This window comes from Cnephaeus nilssonii (assembly GCF_951640355.1).
Source record: "Cnephaeus nilssonii genome assembly, chromosome: 10".
NCBI lineage: Eukaryota > Metazoa > Chordata > Mammalia > Chiroptera > Vespertilionidae > Cnephaeus > Cnephaeus nilssonii.
Genome location: NC_137081.1, coordinates 12,334,129 through 12,356,872, shown reverse-complemented (window position 1 = coordinate 12,356,872; position 22,744 = coordinate 12,334,129). Strand labels below are relative to the sequence as shown.

At 39.0% G+C, this 22,744-nt stretch overlaps 1 protein-coding gene across 1 annotated transcript in view; it reads right to left on the bottom strand.

Annotated features, from left to right (window-relative positions):
• The window catches only part of PARD3B (par-3 family cell polarity regulator beta), a 902,602-nt gene that overhangs the window by 344,656 nt on the left and 535,202 nt on the right, over window positions 1-22,744 (bottom strand). The window contains exon 15 of the mRNA XM_079783005.1: window positions 15,917-16,032. Coding sequence (XP_079639131.1) covers window positions 15,917-16,032 — 116 coding nt within the window. The remainder of the gene's footprint in view (window positions 1-15,916; window positions 16,033-22,744) is intronic.

Below are 22,744 nucleotides of genomic sequence, written 5' to 3'. Positions count from 1 at the left end.
ATGTAATCCAAAGTAAACTCTTAAGATCATTTCTTAGGTTTATATGTTATCCGTACTAAATCTCTTCTCCAACAGAAGATAAGATTTTTCTCTTTTCATTCCAATAAGTTTCTCTAAGTATTACGCTTATACACTAGCATTTTATTTTCAAACTCAACCTCCTAAAGCATGGTAATGATATATTAAGCACCTGTGTAATACTATTGCCTTCTTTTACAAATATAATATTCCTAATCCATTAATGATGAATCACATCATCAGTTTTTTTCCAGTGGGGGTGGACAATTAGACTGAGCTGTCTTTAGAAATTCTTGCCCTTAATGACTTTGTGACCACATTTTCAATATAATAACCTCTCTGAATTATGGCTTGGTCATGGATGAGCCCTTTAAGTACTATGTTTTACAGGGATACAGATTTAGATATCTAAGGGGTTAGTTAATTTAGTTGATTTAAGAGTTAACTTATACATCTATCAGTATCAAGTCTCTATTCTGGACACTGTATAAATCAGGTTACACGAATATGGAGCACTTTAAAATTCCCTATTCCTCTGTCCCCCAGTAAATGAGGCTAGAGTAGTTTGTACTTGTATCAATAAATTCATTGATTAAACCTAAATACCAAAATTGCTTCATGGATAAAAATGTGTATAAATTATGAAGCAGTAATGGGTGAACCTATTCCAAGTATTTAAGTCATGTAGAATATTTTTAATTTATTTTGAGTCAATCATGTTATTTGGTTCAGGACATTTTTGGGATTACTTTAGGATATTTGCAAATACCCAAGGTAAACAAAATCTCTGAATATTCAGCCTACACAATATTTGGGACAACTCACATACAGTCAAATTGCTCTATACTAATGTAATTCAATTTTATGTTGCTGCAGGTAAAAGCAAGCAATTCAAGCATGTTTTATATATAATTCCCATGGCACTAAGTTTGTGCACAGAATACACTATTCTTTACAAACAGATTAATAGAAAATGAAAAGAGGATTCATAAATAAGAAGCACAGATATTTTGTTAGATGAATATTTATATCTTCAACTTTTCCTAACTCTATAAACAAAAGAAAAACTTCATGTTAACTGAACTTAAATAATATAAATAAAAATATGCTTCTTGAGATTAAAACAAAACAATAAAAGTGAGGTATAGATTAACACAAAGGGGAAAAAAATGTCAGTGCTAGAAGACTAGGAAGGGCCACAAAACAATCTGATCTAATTAACCCTCAGGCAGTGCCAGGAATTCACATGATATAAATCAATTATGTCAAGTGATTGCCTAATTTATTCATAGATTCCTCCACTTAGGAAATAAAGCACACAGCCCTTTTTCTCAAGTTCTAAACAACTGCTTTCACTCTTTTATATGTATAATGATATATAACCTTGGCCTTTTATATTGCCTGTGTTTGGCTCTTAAGTATGTTCAATATTATGAACCTTCTTTAAATGCTATCAAAGAAACAACACTGGTTTGTGTTAAGTGAACATGAGCATGGAGTGCTATAGTACACCCTCCTAAAATATCTTTATCCCTATTTTATTTTGCTACCCAAACCAAACATTTATTTGCACTTTTATTCATTGATCCTTTAAGTATTTGTTTGCACTTTTATCCATCTACTCATTCAATCATTTGATGTAGGAAAGGAGAACCTGCCTACTAAGTAGGATCAGCCCAATCAATCATGGCGATCAATAGGTTTCTGAGATTGCACCCAGATTGCTCTACCAAAACCCAAGCATGTCATCCGTCTTGGGTTTACTCAGCAGGTACACATTCTAAGCATGAGGAGGGTGCCAAAGACATATAAGGTCTGACCCTGTAAGAGCTTCTCATCTAATCGAAGTGAGAAAAAAAATTCATATGGTAGGTACCCCAAAGAGTATGCAATTCTGTGCTAAACTTAGTGCTGCCAGTGGTAACTGCTTTCGGAATTTAGAGAATGAGCTGAAGAAGGCAAGACTTGAGTGAGTCCTGAATGAAAATTAACACTTAAATAGGAGTGAGGATGTATCTTCTGTTTTTAGAGTTAACACTAAGAAATGAATACGACTGGAAACAGAAAGGTTTAATGGTTGGAAGCTCAGGCATCGAAGTTTAATATTTAGTTTGATATTTACTTCCCTTGACTTTGGGGCCTCTCTGAGACCAGGGTCCATAAGGTTAATACTGTGGTTTTCTATGTATTTAATTTTTTCTGATCTGGGTTTTCTTCTATGTATTTAATTTTTTCAGGCCTTGTATTTAGGTCTCTAATCCATTTTGAGTTAATTTTTGTGTATGGTGTGAGATTGCAGTCTAGCTTCATTCTTTTGCATGTGGTTTCCAATTTTTCCAGCACCATTTATTAAAAAGGTTTTCCTTTTTCCATTGTATGTTTTGGGCTCCTTTGTAAGAAATTAGTTGCCCATATATATGTGGGTTAACTTCTGAGCTCTCGATTCTGTTCCATTGGTCTGTGTCATATATTATGTCTTAAAGATTTGTGTAGACTCTTAAAAACCCAGCAATGCACACGAACACATTCGAAGACTGTGAACAATATTGTGTCTAAGAAGGCTGTTTAACTCAGAATTTTCCACTCTTACTTGACTATTCACTACTAGCCTATGGCTAGAGGACTTGGCCACTTGTGATTGTCCTCTAGCCTTTCTGAGTCCAGAGAAAGCTCAGGCATGATTCACTTACCTGGCATCTACTGATTTATTAAGGCTGGATACAGGAAATCTCGGATATAACTCATTTTTCATTCATTTTGGCTGCTACAAAAACCTTCCCCAAACTTAAAAAACAAGCTTAATGTTTTCCATTTTTTTGCTATAATCTTATTTTACTTTCAAGGATTTCAGCTGAAACCTTTGCAGGCACTCACAAATCTTTCAAGACAATGCTGATGTACTTGGGGCTTATGCCAGTTAGTTCCTGGATCAGCAGAGGGTAGATCAGCTTTTCCCAGCTCACTTGGAACCATCACACTTGATTAGTCAATTTCAAATTTGATCTCTATTTTAATTTTAATCCCATCATTGGATAGAGCTCCTAGTACCATTTCTCATGAACTCTAGCCAAGTGGGCATTGAAACATTAGCCTTTCCAGTCATGTCTCTTCTCTCCACAATTTGTAGTTTATGTTTGTTATAGTGACTATCTTTCTGGTGTCTTTGTTCACTTATTATTACTGTTTACAACATCCCTAATCTCTCAAACTCTGTTCATGAGACTATTTCCACTCTAGGTAACCTAACAGAAATAGGTATTGTTGTCCATTGTTACTGATAAATCTCAGTTATTTAAAATAGTATCTGGCACAGAAGGAACCCAAATATGTGTTTAATAAAAGAAGGAAGGAAGGAAGGAAGGAAGGAAGGAAGGAAGGAAGGAAGGAAGGAAGGAAGGAAGGAAGGAAGGAAGGAAAGGAGGGAGGGAGGGAGGGAGGGAGGGAGGGAGGGAGGGAGGGAGGGAAGGAGTGAAAGGAGGAAGGAATAGGTGGATGAGTTTTACATGAGACTGAAATTATATTTTCAAGTGTTGAACACCTTTTCAGTCCTATAAAAGCAGAGTAGGTGGTTCTGGTAACACCATCCTTTGTACTAAGGGGTCCTGGGGTTCTAAAGCAGCCAGCTGTAAGCAGGGTGGGCAAACATAAGTTTACAGCTGTGAGTACATGAGACAGAGTTAATAAAGCTATTGTAATAATAATAACCTGCATGTCTTTTTCTGCATGACCAACTGCAAACCTACATTTGCCTCACCCTATATAGTAATTTTAGTGCTTTGATAAAGAACTAAAAAGAAATTATTTAAAAAAGATTGATTTACCCAAGATTAAGCAGATTTTATCATAAACTAGAGGCCCAGTGCACGAAATTCATGCACGGGGGGGTGGGGGTGGGGGTCCCCTCAGCCCAGCCTGCACCCTTTCCAATCCGGGACCCCTTGGGAGATGTCCGACTGCCGGTTTAGGCCCGATCAAGGGGATCGGGCCAAAACAGGCAGTCGTACATCCCTCTCATAATACAGGACTGCTGGCTCCTAACTGCTCACCTGCCTGCCTGCCTGATCGCCCCTAACTGGCCCCCCTGCCAGCCTGATCACCCCTAACTCCCTCTGCCTGCAGACCTGGTCGCCCCCAACTGCCCCCCCCCTGCCGGCCTGGTTGCCCCCAACTGCCCCCCCTGCCGGCCTGGTTGCCCCCAACTGCCTCCCTCTGCTGGCCTGGTCGCCCGTAACTCCCCCCCCCCCCGCCACCAGCCTAGTCACCGATTACTGCCCCCCCTGCCAGCTTGGTTGCCCCCAACTGCCCCCTCTGCCGGCCAGGTCGCCTGTAACTGCTCCCCCCGCCAGCCTGGTTGCCCCCAACTCCCCCCCCCCCCCCCCTGCTGGCCTGGTCACCCCTCACTGCCCCCAGCTGGCCTGGTCGCCCCAACTGCCGCCCTGCTGGCCTGGTTGCCCCCAATTGCCCCTCACTGGACTGGTCACCCCCAACTTCCCCGCCTGCCAGCCTTGTCTCCCCTAACTGCCCCCCTTCCGACCTGGTTGCCCCACGCGGCCTGCTGTTCAGTCATTTGGTTGTCCCTCACTAACCCACCTGCTGGTCTGGTCGCCCCATGCAGCCTGCTGTTCAGTCATTTAGTCATCCCTCACTAACCCCCCTGCCAGCCTGTTTGCCCCATGCAGCCTGTTCGGTTGTTTTGGTTGTGATGGCCCCTGGCTCTTTATATATTTGGATAAGTCTAAATTCTGACTCTGTTTCTAATTCAAATTAGCTAGACATTTTCTAACCATTTAATGAAACACAGATTTATTAATTAATTGTATTTTGGAGCAGGTAACATCTGTAGCTTTAGGAAAGAAAAAGCAAAATATCTATTTTCCCCCATGAGTAAGAGTGAAGATTTGACCTTTAATGTAGAATAACATTTTATTTTCAGTGAGGTGATATTTAATTTAGAAATTTTTAGCCTTACAGAGGCAATGCTGAGAAGATTCACCATAGAAAACATAGAGTCAATAAATGTATAAGAAATGTTGAGCCACAAAGTTAATTTTAAAAGTAAAAGAAAAATATCCTTTTAACTCTATAAAATTGGCCAAAGTAAAAAAATAAAATAAAATAATGACACCAAGATTCTTCCATATACTACTGATAGGAGCAATATTCCCTTTCCGGAGAGCAAGTGGTCAAAAGCTTTAAATCTTTACACAACAGTTGGCCAAGGAATTATACTTATAAAAATTTATAATGATAAAATAATCATGATTGTTTACAAAGGTTTATGTACTAACAGGCTCAACACATTGATATTTCTAAGAACAAAGAATTGGAAACAACTCTTATGGCCAATTATAATTATAGGTAAATAAATCAGGACAAATTTATTCAAGAGCAAACTTTACAATTAAATGATAATATAGAAGCAAAGATAAAGAAAATAATATTTAAGCTAGATTGTTCTTAAAGGACACAAATTTAAAAGCATTTGTTCAATACAATCACTTTGAGAAAAAAGATCGTAAAGGTATGAATATGTATATATTAAAATAAAAATATGGAAGGCTATTCCCATTTGACTTTTAAAGGACAAATTGAAATTACTGCACCTAAAACTGAGGTAGTTGTACCTCCCCACAGTAGTATTAATTTCCGCCTAAAGTATGGCCCATAAAAAAATCATTCCAAATATCATTCAGAAGAGACAACTATGTAATTGTCAAAATTCATTTAACATATATTCATTTTATTATACTAGAGGCCCGGTGCATAAAAATTCATGCATTGGAGAGGGGGTCCCTCAGTCCGGCCTGCCCTCTCTCACAGTCTGGGAGCCCTCAGGGGCGGGAGGCAACCTGGGGACCAGGGGAAGGCGATGCCCCATCACACCTCTGCTGCTGCCACTGCTGGTAGTGCAAGCCTCGGCCAGCCCTGGTTACCCGAGCCTCGGGCAGTCCTGGGTGGCTGGGCAGCCACTATCTGAGGCTTGCTTGTGCCTCGGGCCAGCCCTGGGTGGCTGGGCAGCCACCATCCGAGGCTTTCCTGCACCTCAGGACAGGCCTGGGCGGCTGGGGGGCTGAGGGACTGGGGGACTCCAGAGGCAGGCATGCGCCAGATTGAGGGGACTGGGTGCCGCCATCTTGTGGTTGTGGGTGCCGCCATCTTTAAGGGCGTGACAGTCAATTAGCATATTCCATCCTTATTGGCTATGGGTGCCGCCATCTTTGAGGATGTGACAGTCAATTAGCATATTCCCTCCTTATTGGCTGTGGGCGCCGCCATCTTTGGGGGCGGGGCAGTCAACTAGCATATTCCCTCTTTATTAGATAGGATGCTTATATAATATTTTATTATTATACTATATTTAATTATATATTGATAAATAATATTTTTAACTAATGAAATCTCACTTCAAAACAATTAAAATGAATTTGGTTCATACTGAGAAGGAGAATTTAAGTATTTTGTTCTATTCTTTAAATAGCTCCCTTAGCTTCACATTTTTGTGAAGATGTTCTTGCATTAGCACAAAAGTTCTTTAAGAAGAAACACAGAATTTCATTTAAACATGAATAATGGTTTACAAAACAAAGGCAAGTGAGGAGGAAAGGTTCATATTTGGCTTTATTTAAAATGCTTAGTATCTGAGAGGTAGAGCTTCCTTTGAGGTAAACAAAGAAGCATTCCATGTATTAATCCAAATTTCAAGAGGAACCCAGAATATTTCAGTTCTAAAGGATAAGGCAGTTTCTCTATTGATCAAGATTTTCCATCAGAGCACAAATAATGCTCTAAATATACAGAGGCTAATTTAATAAAGATCTGCATGGATTTGTTATTGACATACATCATTGGTTAAGATTCTATTACAAATGTAGTTTTCTTTATATCTCCTGTGGGAAAACAGAACCTAGGGTTTCTTTTGGAGACATTGAATTTTTTAGTTATCTATGTATTCCACTGAACAATGCCTCCACCTAAGAAAATGTGAAACACTGCATGTCAACATTTGAGACCATTTGTGACCCCATGATTGATTGAAGTTCTACATACAAAATCCATAGAACCTTTCCCCCAGTACTTCACAATACTCACTTGAAGAGAATTTACTTATATTGACGATTCAAGTCAAACACTAATTATAAGAAAAATGTGTAGGAGAGGTAGAGGCTCACCTCTAATAATACAACTAACATTATCCAGCTATTACTAATACCAGCAAGGAATCTCCTGTTCTAGGCATCAGGTTACATGTTTTTATATAAGACAGATGATCCTTGCCTCGAAGATAATTTCTTTTCCTCATGGAAGTATATGAGAGAGTTGTGCCTCTTAACCGTTCATTCAACAAATGATAAAATGATGATGGATGGAGACTTGACTTGGGGTGGTGAACACACAATAAATACAGTATACAGATGAGGTGTCCTAGAATTATGTACCTTAACCTATATAATTTTCTTAACCCAATAAATTCAATAAAAAGGAAAAAAAGACAAATGAAAGCAATAGTGTTTAGGTATTTGTCACATTTACTCATTGGAGATGGTATGAGAGAGGTGTGATGAAATGTGCCATGACTTTTAGGCAAATCTAAAACATAGGACGTAGTATAAAAGTCATTTTCCAATAAACAGTAATAATGAACACTAAGTGAAGTTATTCTTGAAAACATATTTCTTAGGCAATGCAAAGGCAAAAAAAAAAAAAAAAGCAGAAAAATGCATTTGGACTTACAAGGAGAAAATCAAGTCCTTTTTATAAAAAGGCATTTTTATGCCTTTGCTTCCAACCCAAATAGTTATTCTAAATAATTTTAAACAAAATCTGTATTATTCTGCTAGATCTAAGATTCTAGTTATGTTACAAATACTGAGACGTGATCTATATCGCTATAATTCTGTTAATATTAATACAAGTTAATATTCATTTTCACTCTTAAATGCATAGTTGTCTAAAATTTAATTACATATTAAGTTTTAGTTAACTGTAATGTTTGATTTTTAATGTCGTGAGAGGCCTGCTTTGATGGCAGTGTTGCAAACTATTTGTGAAGTCAGTTATTCCAGGTCTTCTTCACTGGTTTCCCTTTTCTCATCAGAGATGTCTTACTAAGAATTCAGCCTGAGTCTTGATACATAATTTTTCTAAACTCACTTGTTTTCACTAAGTCACCCCAGTTGAGTTATAACCTGTGTGGTTATATTAACTATATCAATATATTAAGATACACTAAAAAATAACATTTTATCCTTTATCTAATCGTGAAAAACTGGATCCTTTTCCATAATTCTGATGAATTTTGCTTCCAAGTCTTCATGAGTTGTTTTAATCTATGTATCTATCTTTTCCTTGCATACCAAACATGTCACAAACCAGAATTTAGTTTTCCATCATTATTAACTTCCTACATTTCAAAGCTTGTAAACTTGACGTATCTTCTGAAGAAGCTATCACTACTTGATATATTTGGGGTGCATATTCAATTTTAAACAGATTTGAGTTTTTCAGTATTAGCCATGAAAATTCCTAAGGAGAACTCTCGTGTGCCTCCACCCATTTTTCTTCCAAGCAAGACATCTTTATTTCTTCCTACTGCTTTTCATTGGACATGGTTTCTAGGCCTCTCACCAATATCTGGATGCATTCTACACTGTTTTTGTCTCTATTAAAATATTGTACTCAGACTTAAATACAGTGCTATATTTAATAATGTAATTACATATAGGCCAGGGTAGAGTGGAACTGTTGTCTTCCTTGATCTGGTAACATAAAATTAGCTTTGGGGGTGTCAACTAAAAACCAGAGACATCTTGAATAACTGTAATGATACCATGTCTCCCAAATTGTACACCTGTACAATTCAGTTCCTTTAACTGGAGTCCAGGATATTGCCTTTCTTACCACCTTCTCTAAAAGAGGCTCACCTCTCCTGAGTCTTCCTCTCTACCTGAATCTGGCTTCAGAAAAAATCATCTTTATCTGAAATTTTATTGTTAATTTACTTGTATACAACATTATCATGTATTTACCCAAAGGGAATGAAAACACAATAAGAGTGAATGAAGCCTTTATCTTGTTTACCTAGGATATTGCCTGGAAAATAGTATCTAAGAATGCCTCTTAGATGAATGCATCCATCATTACTTGTTAAATTATATCTTCTTCAATTCCAGAAGAAATGATTTGAATGCTAATTCTGTCAGTCTAACATATTACCCAATTCCCTGAGACAATATCTACTAAAAATTTGGAAGAACGCCTTTCATGCCTTCATCCAAATTATATGTATCTATTCTTCATCAAATTCTGTTGTTTTATTAGAATATAATGAGAAGATCCAGAGTCTTATAGTATATATTATTTAATTCCTTTCAGAGTGACAATGAGGTTTAATTAGCACATTTGGGGAAAGGGCATTCTAATGCTATTACCTATCTTAGTGTAAAATTTGGCTCATGTCTCAATTAAAAAAAATGAATTAAATTCTTTTTAAAAAGACCGATGCAAACCATAACATTTCCCTGATCTATCAGTCTAAAAATTCTATCAAAAAGGAACTAAGACATCCGTTGTTTCAGAGATCCCATGGAGGTTGCTGGTAACCACCATTCTCCCCACCCCCTTTTCATTGTGCAAACAGGGCAATCCTCTGAGGATCAGCATTGAGATCAGGAGCTTCACCAGTTGCCTCTGGAATTCATCTTTGTGAAAATTGGTAATTTGCTTCCTGGCCTACTCTTCTTAATTTCTAATAATCAGGGACAGTCACTTTATAATCACAATCCTTTTGGTGTACACGGATATAAATTGTCTAGTCTTTCACTTGCTAGAAGCTGTGCTTTTCCAATTCGAACATCTTTCTCTTGTGCAGATGAAGATAAAATTAACACAGGAACTGGGTGACTGCTTTCCACCTGACAGTGGTTAGCTAAGCTAAACAATGGGCCACCAGACTTTCTTTTTTGTGCTCTAAAAATAGCTTGAGTGCCTAACTCTGTAAGTGTTGCAAGCTTCATCTCAAATAGCTGGCTAGCTCTTCCAGTACTTTCCTTCCTTCCTTCCTTCCTTCCTTCCTTCCTTCCTTCCTTCCTTCCTTCCTTCCTTCCTTCCTTCCTTCCTTCCTCCCTTCCTCCCTTCCTCCCTCCCTCTCTCCCTCCCTTTCTTCCTTGCTTCCTCCCATTTGCTTCTCTCTTCCTCTTTTCTACACAGGCAATGTTATCAGCTAGTTCTGAAAACAACCACATTCCTGTCTTCAGATGCCTCTCCCTTTTCTTCCTCTCTGAGATAAGTTATCATCATCATGTCAGTATTTCCTTTTGGAAGTCTTTAACTTTTGAGTTTTCTGTTAGGTTCTGTTAGGGTTTTAATCTAGATACATGCAGCCAACATCATTTCTCTCATTTACTACTAAATCCTCAGTGTTTAATCTACTTCCTGGCACACAGTAGACACTCAATAAACATGCATTTAATGAAAAAGTAGCATTCTGGGTAATTCCTTCATTTGGACTTCCTAAAGCTTAGGGCATACACCTGACTGTATCTGTATACTCTTCCTCATTTATTAGAGCTGGTAGACACTTTCTTTTGGTGTTCCTATTAATTCTTTACCAACCAGGTCTTTTATTTTTAAATAGGTCAAAGTTTTATCTTAAATAGCAGTTCTTGATTCAGCTTTTACTATCTTCTAAGGTATTACTTATTGATGGTCAATAAAGAAGATCCATAGATATAAACAAACATTTATATTTATTAATATACTAGAGGCCCAGTGCATGAAATTTGTGCACTTGGGGGGGGGGGGTGTCCCCTCAGCCCGGCTTGCACCCTCTCGCAGTCCGGGAGCCCTCTGGAGGTGTCCAACTGACGGCTTAGGCCCACTCCCCACTAAGCCCTCAGACGGACATCCTTAGAGCTGCCATGAAGACGAAAGAGGCTCCCACCACCACTGCTGTGCTCGCCAGCCGTAAGCTATGAGCCCAGCTTCTGGCTGAGCAGTGCTCCTCCTGGGGGAGCGCACTGACCACCAGGGGGCAGCTCCTGCATTGAGTGTCTGCCCCCTGGTGGTCAGTGCGTGTCATAGCGACCAGTCGTTTCCGTTGTTCGGTCTATTTGCATATTACCTTTTTATTATAAAGGATATTTACTGGTATGTACTATATTAATATAATATGTAATTTATAAACTAGCATAATAGTTATTAGAATATACACTTTAATAAAAATCCTCTGATACATTCAGTGTTCAAGATTTTTGTCTTATTATTAACAATATACAAGGAAGAATTTCACTACACAAAAAATTAATTTTAAAAATTAATTATAAAAGTAGAGTGGGGTTAATTAATATTTTCATGTCCATCTTTGGTCTGACATTATATGCCTAACTACTCTCTGATGGAAATGTCTAATATTTATGAAGGGGTTATATTCAAAATGTGAACCAAATATTTACCTTTGTTGATATGAAAAATCAGTTGATATATAATTTACTTCAGCTGTGAGTGTCTGCAAATATTTTCTGTCTTAAGACAAATTTTGAACAAGCCACTAACAAAATAAAATTGCTGAACCCAAAGGAAAATCAGCCAGTTTATTTATCATCTTGATTTTAGGGACTCCTAACACATGCACTTTTTAAAGAGACTGTGAGACATGGAATGCTAACAATCTTCATTGTCGGGAAACTTCCGAAAATGCTGCCTGAATGCCTCATGCATCACTTAGAGCTCATTTCCTCTCATTGCACTGGGCCGGACAGCTGGCCAGCATCTCCCATCTGCACCACCCTCAGGCTCCTCCTAACTGTGTTACAGGACGCCCTTCTGAAATAGGAGTACTACTCGGAGGCCGATTTGAAACAGGAGAGAAAACATTAAAAAAAAAATCTTGTGTGAAATAACATTTTAAACTTAACTTTGAATTGAGCTACATAGTAGATTAGATCAATGAATGGGCCAAAATGCTGTCCCTAGAATAATTCAGACGACTACTTAAAAAGTATTACTGGGTCGTAAAACACCAGGCCTGGAAATGAAAGATGTTTATTTCTCAACAAAAAGTCTTTGACTGTAACTCTCTGGCATACTGCCAACAAGGCCAGCTCTTTGGGGGAAAACCCTATGCCAAAGGCCAAAGAGGCAGCTGTGTTATTCAGCTCCTGAGAGCTTCCAACTCAACACCCACACAAGCTCAATTATGAACAAATTAAAGGGATCCAGGCTGAACATAGTAATTCTGGTAATTTAAATAAATAGAGGAAGGTCTACAATTAGTAGGAAAAGATTGATTTTCTGGAAAACCCAGAAAATGACACCCTAACCCCTTTGAATAAGCATAGTTACATCTAATTATTTAAAAATAAATTTCCTTTTATTCATTATTTTAATCATTCTTGATGTTACTTAAATGTGGCCACATGCACGCTGACAAAAGTGTCCACCACATATTGAGGTAGAAGAGCCTCAAAAAATCTATAATGGATATATAGGAACTAATGACACTAAGTAAAGTTATAACTAGAGTTTTATACCTATCTTTTAGAGTACATAGAAAATATTAATCATTTATACATTTTACAAGTGCAGAGAAAAATTTCAAGTCATTCAGAGATTAAATATTGGGGAATCTATTAATATAACTCACCATATTAATAAAATAAAGAACAAAATTCTCATAATCATTCTATATAGATCATTAAAATCACTTAATAAGATGCAGCATACATTCCTGATTAAACAAAATGAGCAAATAAAAATCTTTTTAAGAAGATAGAAATACAAAGAAACTTATTCAACCTGGTGAAAACATTTCTATCAGGAACCATCAGCAAACGTGATGATGGACACGCACACACACAAAAAGAAACACTCTGTTTAACTTTTAAATTTATTTTGATGAGCTGATCTCATCAAAATAAATGTAGGAGAATAAATGCCTATGAAGAGCCAAAATAATTTTATTAAAGAAAAAAAATCAGAGGAAGAGTGTCCTGCAAGTTATCAAAATACAGCATGATAACATGATAATCTAAAAAGGATGGTTCTGACATGGGACAGACTAATATATCAATAGAACAGCATGTCTAGGAATCAACTCAGGCAGTAAGGGAATTTTGTGTGCACTGTGACTGCATTCTGAATTAATGGGAAAGAGATGCAAAAGTCAATAAACGTTACTAATAATTTGTATATTTACATGGAGAAAAATTTTCCACTCATAAGCCATGGATAATTTTACCTTACAGTTTGCTACAAACTAAAAAACAAAAAAAAGAAAAAAACAAACAAAAAACCACAAGACTTTAAAAGTACTAAAAGAAAATATATAAGTATAAAACTTAAAAGTCATGAAGGAAAAGATGAAAATATTTGACTATAAGACAAAAACCTTTTTATAGTAATGAATATCATGCTCAAGCTAAAAAAGACAAATTATAAGAAATTATTTGCAACATATATAATATTCTTAAGAAGAGAAAAAGAATTAACAAATAGAAACATTGGCAAAGGACATGAATAAAAAAATTATAAAATAAGAAATACAAACAGGCCTTCTAAGCCCCCAAACATAAAAATCTGCTAAAACTCTCAATGAAGCCTAAATTCAATCAAAAGGGGAAATGTAAATTGTAAATCAAGATTCATTCATATAACATAACACCACACATATCTTATAAAGAAACACAATATATAATATAGATATTTGTATGTAGATGGGGCAGCAAATAGATAGAGTACTATCTAGAAGGATGCACACAGCAAACTATTTTAAAATTTTGTTTGTGTCTGGGGAATAGCGGAAGGAGATGGGGGAGGAGAAGGCTTTATTTTTTATAATAAGGATTTTCTGGCTTTGGAAACCTAAGTGAAAATAAGTAAATGGAACCTGTTCACCTTAAAGTAATTTGAACATATAAACAATGACTCATCAGTATTTGAGTTAAAATACTAGCATAGCCCCAGAAGCAAAAAATGAAACAAACAAATCAAAGAAGGTACTGATTGGGCCTGTTAGCTTTTGGAGATTCCTACCCACTTGATACAGGAGCAATATCCAACATAAATTAATTAAACAACAAACAGGAGGTTTTGTTTTGCTTCAATTATTTTATTTTATTTTTTTACTTTGTGAAAAATAGTTCTAATAGTGACCCTCAGAGCCCTTTGCAAGACTGTTAGCTTTAAATTGGCACTTTCTGGAAGGGACCACATGTTGATGGTTACTTTAAAAATGTTTTTCCAGCCTATTTTACCACTTCTGCTGTACAGTACATGTTAGCCAATGCTCTTAGTTTGGTGTTAGTGTCCTGAAGAAAACAGCTCATGACCTCTGCCCAATTCTGTAAGCTGAACAAACATTACTATTATCATTGTCATCTATGGCATAAGTACGATGAAATGCAATGGGTGACTGCTCACCATACATATTTTGCAAGGACTGTTTCAACTTGAGAGAGAAAGACTCTTAAAAACAAACTTTTCAGCAACAAGAAACATCCAAAGAAATACCATTTCTGGATACAGATTTGATATTTTTCCTTCCTTAAGTTAAAATGGATGCTATGTTTTCTTTTGCACAGATTTTTTTAGAACCATAGTGCTGGCCACTTTTAAAAATTATATGAGGAAAACAGTAATATATTTCTCCTCCAAAATGAAGAGCAGTTTTTATCCATTCATCTTTGTCATAGAGGAGTTGGGAAGACTGAACAGGAAATGTTTATCAAGCACTCTATGAAAATAAATTGCCCTTTAAATTATTAATAATAACCTATGCCATTGTCACACATTATTCCTCTGTTTTTTAAAGGATCACATGAGAGAAAATACCCCCTTTTGCCAGTGCTCAGTACTGCATCTTCGGTAAGGCTTTCTACCCGTCTTTTACTATAGCTTATTAGAGCAAATGTGACCCAGGGATCTGTTTAATTTATAGAAAATAGGATGAATTTCTCTTGTTTCATCATGATTGAACATTTTTCTGAACTCCTGTAAATGAGTTACAGATAAGCACTATTTATCAGAGTGTTTTGTAGAACATGCAGTTTTGATTATTCTATTTTCTACTATTTGCTACTAATGAAATATGTAATACGCCTCAAGAAAAAAAACATTGGCAAAGCATGGCCTCTGAGCATTCAGGAAGCAATGAATAATTCGCTGAGAATTGTACCCACACTCCTCTCTAAACATTTTCTCTCCCCATGGGAGGGCAGCAATGTCCTTGGGTATCTGAAAAGTTTCCGGGGTGCCACGTTCCGGGGCCTGGTTTGTGCATGGGCCCTGGATCTGCCTTGGCAGCCAACAGTCTACCGGGTTCCCTGTGGGGCTCAGAACCTCAATGAAGTTGTTCAGGCACCACCCGAGGGAACCCTGGCACCCTCAGTCTGGCAAACCCAGGACCCCTCTTCTCTCCAGTGTTGGGGAGATGGGCATTTAAAGACATGAATCCTTTGCTGCCATTCCTGCCCATCACCCGCAGAGAGGGGAAATCCTGTGGAAGAGGATGCATTTAACCACATTATCTTCCCAGGCCCTGCGACACATGTGTATGTAAGCAACGGAAAGTCTCCAGCAGAAGCGAGAGCATAGATCCAAAGGCAGGTGAGTTAAATGCTAATGGGATTCACATCCTCCGGAACGAATCATCATATTTTTCTGACCTATGTGGACCACTTTATAAAAAATAAGTCATCTATCTCTCTTTTACAAAGGGAAGGGATAATTACAATGAAGTATGTGAGAGGAAGTGAGAAGATAGGATGACCATTACCCCCTGCTCTAGGCTTCAGTAGGCCCTGCCCCGTAAGGTTGGAGTTGAAGAAACAAAGGCAGGACATTAGGGAAGACAGATGGGCTGAGGCTGGAGAGCTGACCTGGAAGTCACCCCACCCTCACTTACCAAGGTCCATGCTCTTTGAGGCTTTCAGACTCATGGATTCGGGCTGCCTGGCTGGTGTCACAGATCTGAAGTTGATGTGCTGATCTGGAAAATACACAGCCGGATCCATCCCAGAACTGCGGAAAAAAGCCAGATGCCATATTTAGGTTTAGAATAAAATCTCTCTCTCTCAGAAGCAGTCCTCATTTTGAACAGAGACCCTCACCACTCTCTTTGCAGCACACAACCATGCATTTTAAACTAATTCTTGAATGTCAGGTTTCTTTCATGAGATGTAGCAATTTCTTTTTCATATACGTTATCACACTCTACAATTTAAATAAAATATTCTCTGGCTAATATGGTGTTTTCCTCTTGACTGGTTCTCGCTAATTGGGATCCTGCAGTACAATCTATAACTCTGAGTGTGTAAGGCGAGGCAGGAAGGCACAGGCACTTCAAAGGATGTCGCCAGATATCAGCACAGACTAGACTCTGGTTAGATGTCTATGGGCTAGGCATGCCCTTCCTTTAAAAACAAGTGAAAGGGAATCCCTTAGAGAAAACCATCCTGTTGAATGACTGATGGCTGCAGCAGTTTGATTTTCTACTTTTTTAGACCTAGGATCTAAAACTAATGTTAATGCTGAGCAAAGAGTCTACTCATCAATAATACCAAAAGGAAATAACAGGGAAAGCACACTTGACAATTTAGACACAAGATACATCAAATGTTCATTATAGGGTTCCTAATACTTGTAGTCAATCTCATAGAATTCTATTTCTGCTGAACACTGTATTTATTTTGCTTGAGGATGGAGGAAATTATATAAGGGAATTACAGATGAGAGCTTCTTTCTTGATCTGGAAGTAAATTATATATATACTAGAGGCCCAATGCACAAAATTTATGCAAGAGTAGGCCTTCACAGCCGCAGCAGCTGCCTGATCCCTTCCTCACAGCTCTGGCTACAGCTCCCGCTTCGTCCGGAAGGTTGTCCGGAAGGACGTCTGGTCTAATAAGCATATTATGCTTTTATTATATATATATATATATATATATATATATATATATATATATATATATATATATATAATTTATTTATAAAATAAATTAAATTACAGCAACCTTCTCCCTTGGTACTCCTGTATGTTCAGAAGGTAATTATGGGTAAATATGGTGGCTCATTTTAACATAACTTTATCCTAATCTTAAATACAGTGAAAACTCAAATCAAGTATCTTGGTGAATCTGAAAGTAGTGAGGCTGAATTTTTTAAACAGTTGATATTTGACACTATAAACAATGACAACAAAAATAAACTATTTTGAATGAAAACCCTTTTAAAATGTACAGGAGATCTCAGTTTCTTAACCAAATATACCAAAATAAGCTTAATCTTTTATTGAAACTCATTAGTCATGCATATTTAATATTGCCTTACAGCAATATTAAAATTGATGGGCAGCTAAGTAACATTGCTGAATGAATGAATGAATGGATGAACCTCTATTATTGTGATGTAGTGGGGAGATGAAAGCACCTGGGTCAGGCAGCACAGATGCCACAGCGGGTCTGCCCAGTTCTAAATCCTGGCTACTTACTAGCTGTGGCGCCTGGGCAAGTTATTGAACCCCTCTGTGCTTGGATTTCCTTATGTAGAAAATGGGTATAATTACACTCCTTATCTTACAGTGTTGTTAAGAAATAAAGTGATTTAAGTTTGTAAAGTCAGGAGAATCGTGTCTCTTCAGGGTAAGTTCGATAGGAGCTTTTAGGAAACAAGCAGATAAATAGATCTGCTTAAGCTTCCCAAATGAATGCAAATTTCTGCTTTTTGAGTTCCCCAGGCTTTTTTCAGGTACTTTGCCTTCTCTGCTTTTTCAGCCTCTTGGTAGGTCTCTGTCTGAGACCCCTTCGCTCCTGTTTAGAAGGGTAATGTGGTGCAATGGTCAGGGCCCTGGGCTTGAGAGTTAGAGGCCAGGGTCCATGGCTTCAGTGTACTAGTGCACAAAATGAATAGTAATCGCACTTACTCTGTAAGGTTATTGTAAGGATTAATTTTGAAATTTGTTAATATTGACAATAGTGCCTAGCACACAATAAGAGCTCAATAAGTGAGCTATTAATTCTTTTCTTTATTTCTGTAGGTTAGATTGGTCCCTGAATGAGGGCCTGAGGCACTCTACAGTGAAGAAATTATACGTTTCACAAAAACTTCTCAAGACGTTTAAATCTGCTCTTTCGAATTTGAAGCTCATTTTTTTTCTTCTTTCTTGATGTCTGTCTACATTTTCAATAGACAAAGCCACTGACATAGAAAATGTATTAGATGTGGTGTCTAGTGATGGCAAAATATGCCAACTGTGAACAAAAATCCTTGACCCACTAGTGCTATTGCCACTGGCCTCGCATAATGGCAACACTTTCACTGCTTCAGCTCATCTTAAAGAACTCAGATGCTACTGTGACTGTGAGCTCCCCCTCAGCCTCCTGTTTGGAAGCACTTGCCTTTAATGATGTTATCTGACCTCCATGTGCACTTAGTCTTTCATCCTTTGATCTCTTGTGATGATGTGGTTTTAGTGTCAGAAAGACTCATGGGCTTCATAGAATCAGAGCCTTTCAGAGCCAGAAGGCGGGAAAGGTCACCTCATCTAACTCTCCATCTTGTAGATAAGACACTCGGGCCCAAAGGGGAGGCTGAAGTTTCAAGGTCACACAGCTGGCCCAAACTGTGGTTTCTTGAACTTTTCCCAGAGCCACAAACACATTGGCTAAAATGGTGGCCAACCTGGGCACAGGTTCTTGCTGATCCTGAGTCCAAAGAAATGGAAACTTTCCCTGTTACTATAGATTTGCTCACTCTCTGATGCTTCTTGCATTTTAGATTCACTTTTTGTTTGTTTGTTTGTTTCAGGAGAGGGGTGCATATCATGAAACAAAGGAAAACCAGAGTCAATCCAAACACATGCCATGCGTTATAATGAAAGTCTTTAGGGAGGAGGTTTAGGACCAACATGAATAGTCCTCATTGAAACTTAGGCCCCATGCATTTACAGCCCTCTGCTCAAGGAAGACTGTGGGAATCTACCCAAATGAGTAACATACTAGTTAATGGCACTTCATTGTCTTAGATTACTTTACGAAACCACACATTCATTGACAAATTAAGAATAAAAACTCAAATTTCCCCAGACTTTTGGGAGACAACCTTCTCTATCTCCATTAAAAACAAACAAACAAACAAAAAACAAAAAAAAGCTGGTAATACCACTTGATTAAATAACATCAAGTAAGGTCCTGTCTAAATAAAGTGAATTTCTTTTTGTAGATATGTTGATATACAATCAAATAAATAAAATTAACCATAGTGATATATACATCTGCTACCATTGTTTTGAATGTGACCAAGTGTACACTTGCAATGGTACAAATGAATTTGAAGCTGATATCAGATTGGCAGATAGTTAAGGAGGGAAGTAAGTCTAATATGGCTCTATGGGATTAAAGCCGGTGTGAGCATACAGGCACTTCAATAATGAGTGCAGCACTGAATTAGTTAACATGCCAATATTTCAGCCGTAAGTTTGACTAGCAAAACAGTTTGCAGTTTTATGCTACATATGAAAACTTCTTCAAGTGGGAGAGTGGCACGATGATTATAAAATATGACGCATGTTACTCTTGAAAGAGTCTGCATGTGCTCATGGCTGAGTGGGCCGCAGTGGATGCTGCGGGAAGCTGGACGTTGACAGCAGGCCACAGACATGCCTCAGGTAAAGGCGGTGTTTTCAGCATGAACAACCAGGGGATCTATCAGATAGAAATGATACTCAATGTCAAATTATGCTGCATAATGAATAAACGGGGTAGCATGAAACATACACCAGTGTCCTGAGTGTGGTGGCAAATCAGGAATGTGACAGACATGTAGGACCTGGCCATGAATGTTCAAGGAGAACTGTCTGAAATAAAAGCTGGGGGATAAGTTTTTAGGGGCTTGCCAAAAATCATGTCAGGAATCTGAGGTGTCCACAAATAGGTTTCAACTATTGGCTACTCTGAGTGAGAAAAGATGAGTGTGTGCATGTATGTGCGTGTGTGTGTGTGTGTGTGTGTGAGAGAGAGAGAGAGAGAGAGAGAGAGAGAGAGAGAGGACAGAAACATGAGATAGAATCAAGATAGAGGGAAATAGACAACAACCAAATATTGTCTAAGCTGTTATTATATTCTGTCTGCTGTTAATTTGCCATGAGAAAATATATTTCCTTTATATTTATTTACTTTTCACTCAGACACATATATTCTAAATTTTTGTCTGCTAATTATTGATATAATGCTACAAATAAGTTCAGTAAATCCCCGATTTCATTTCGGTTCAAAGTGCAGGCATTACGTTTGATCAAATCTGTTTTTTACTCTTCATGCAACAGCAGTTTTCTGCTTCATAAGACTGGCTCCATCCCTAAAGCCCGCTTTCCCTTTTAGAGGGCTTTCAAAGTTCATTTATTTATTTACTTATTTTGAAAGACAGAACGGCCTCCCAGCCTCCTTTGCTCAGCCATCCTGGATCCCTTCCAATTCTTCCTCCACCCCAAGTTTCACACATCCAAACCCCACTGCTGCTGGTCACCTAGGCAACGCAGCAGCTCGCAGGATGGTGCAGGTCAGGAAATCCCAGGAGGGAGATTTTCAAAGCGTTAGATTTGTTCCTTCTATCTCAAACACGTCGTTGGCTCCGTTTGTTCCTCTCCACCATGCTGCTCTTCCCTCCATTCAAGCCCTCCTCTGCTCTTGCCAGTCCCCACCCAGACTGCAACCTTGTCTAGGGCTTCTTCCGTCCACTCATCCTCCACAACCAAACACACTGACTTGATATTGTCACCCAGGCTTGAAACCCTGCAATGCTTCCCCGCTCTCTGGAGAAGCCGGTGCCCACAGAGTGAGAGACAATGCCCTTCCCATGGATTCTTCCCCAGGTGCCACGTGCTTCAGCCACCCTGAGCGCGCTCTGTATGGCCCTCTCCCTTCTTTTGGGTTTTCCTAACCCAAACTTCCCTTCCCACCATTTCTTTGCCTCCTAAGCTCCTTTCTCTTCTCCAAAGGACCATTTCAACGTCACTCCTGGAAGAGCTTCCTGGCTCCCTGCAGGCAGAGCCACTGGCCAGCAGATTGTATCTAATGCTCAGCAAGCAGGCTACTTCCTAGCTGTGTGTCTGTCTCTTCAAGAGGGGGCTGCATTCCTTAGCGCAGGGATGTTTTCTAATCCGAGCACCTTCTGCAGTGACCAGTTTAGAGCTCCATAAATACTTCTGGGTGGATGGGTGAGCAAATTAATGACTCTCATACTGTGGAGGAGAACAAAGGAATCAGGTTTGAGACAACGACATACTTTTAATTGAAAGGAGATTACTGTTGATGAAGAGAGCAATCCTAGGGAAGGGGTGAGAACAGAAGCCAAAACACAGAAGGTTAGGGAGGGAGAGGGGAAACAGAAATGGAAGTCACTATTTCAAATCATGTGATGAAGATTTACAGCGGTAGGGGCCAATATAAGCTGTTTGTAAAGATCATGGAGAAAAGAGCTTTACAGAAAAGGGCAAGAAAAAAAAATCTGTGGAGACACTGAAGCACCCAAAAAGGCACTTGCTAATTCTCACTAATTCTATCTCTGTGACATCTCTGAACTAACTAACTCTCTCTCTCTCTCTCTCTCTCTCTCTCTCTCTCTCTCTCTCTCTCTCTCTCTCTCTCTCTGTCTCTCAGGGTTTTTCCATCTTGTTAGCATAGGAAGCTAGTTAGGGATTAACAAAAAGAGAAGGGAGAACACTGCCTGAGGCTGATTAAATCTGGAAACTACAGTTTCAGTCACACAGGGGAACAGCCTCCATCACTCTGCCAAACAGACCAACATCCCAGAGGGCAGGAAAGACTGGTTTTCCAATGGCCCCCTTCCCTGGATTAAAGGGGAGGAAACAAACCTGGGGAAAAGGTGGGATTGGACAAGGACAAAGCCTAACATCTAGGAAGGAGATTGGATTGGGGAGGCACCCCCATAGCCCCAGGAAGATCCAGGAAAAATATTGGATAGTGTGAAAGAAAGCTTACCTCTTCCCAAACCCAAGGAAATATAGGTAAACTTAACCAAAAGCCCCAGTCTCTTTAGCAGCTGCAGGGCCGAAGCACAGTGCTCACAGTGCTGATCTCAGGCCAGACTGAGGGGAAGAGACTAAGCTAGACGCCTGGGCCTCTGATGTGGGGGTACAGGCAGGCAGGGGGTACAGCTCTGGGCCCTGGGGACAAGTGCAAACCTGTGGCATCTGAAGCTAGACTTCTTCCGCAGTGAGATGGCTTTAACCCACCTGGCCTGGATGTGGGCGTGGTGTACCTGGGGGCAGTGAACGCCACCTACCAGCTGAATGCCAGGGAAGCGCCTCATCAGAGCAGCCTTTTCAAGGGCACGCTAATAAATCTCGCCACTATTGCTTAAAATCCTCCATGATTGTCCCTGAAATGCCTTTCATGTGATACCAGGAGAACCTATTTCCAGATAGTGTGGGGCAGACCCGCCTTGGTCCCTCTTTCACCGGGAACAATCTGAAGGCTTCTCCCATCCTCCCCAGGACAGTCCTCAGTATCTTTCACTCCAACTGCCACAGAGGGTACCTGAAGAGGCTGTGTTTCCCGTGAACATTGACCATCCTCCATTTTCCTAACCTATGTCTCACACCCAAACCTGGTCCCAACATGCTCCTGTCTGCTGGAACCCTACTCACATGCTAAGATTCATCTCAAATGCTACTTTTCTTCCATCATGTGTTCTGGGTGCTCTATCTGGAAGCATT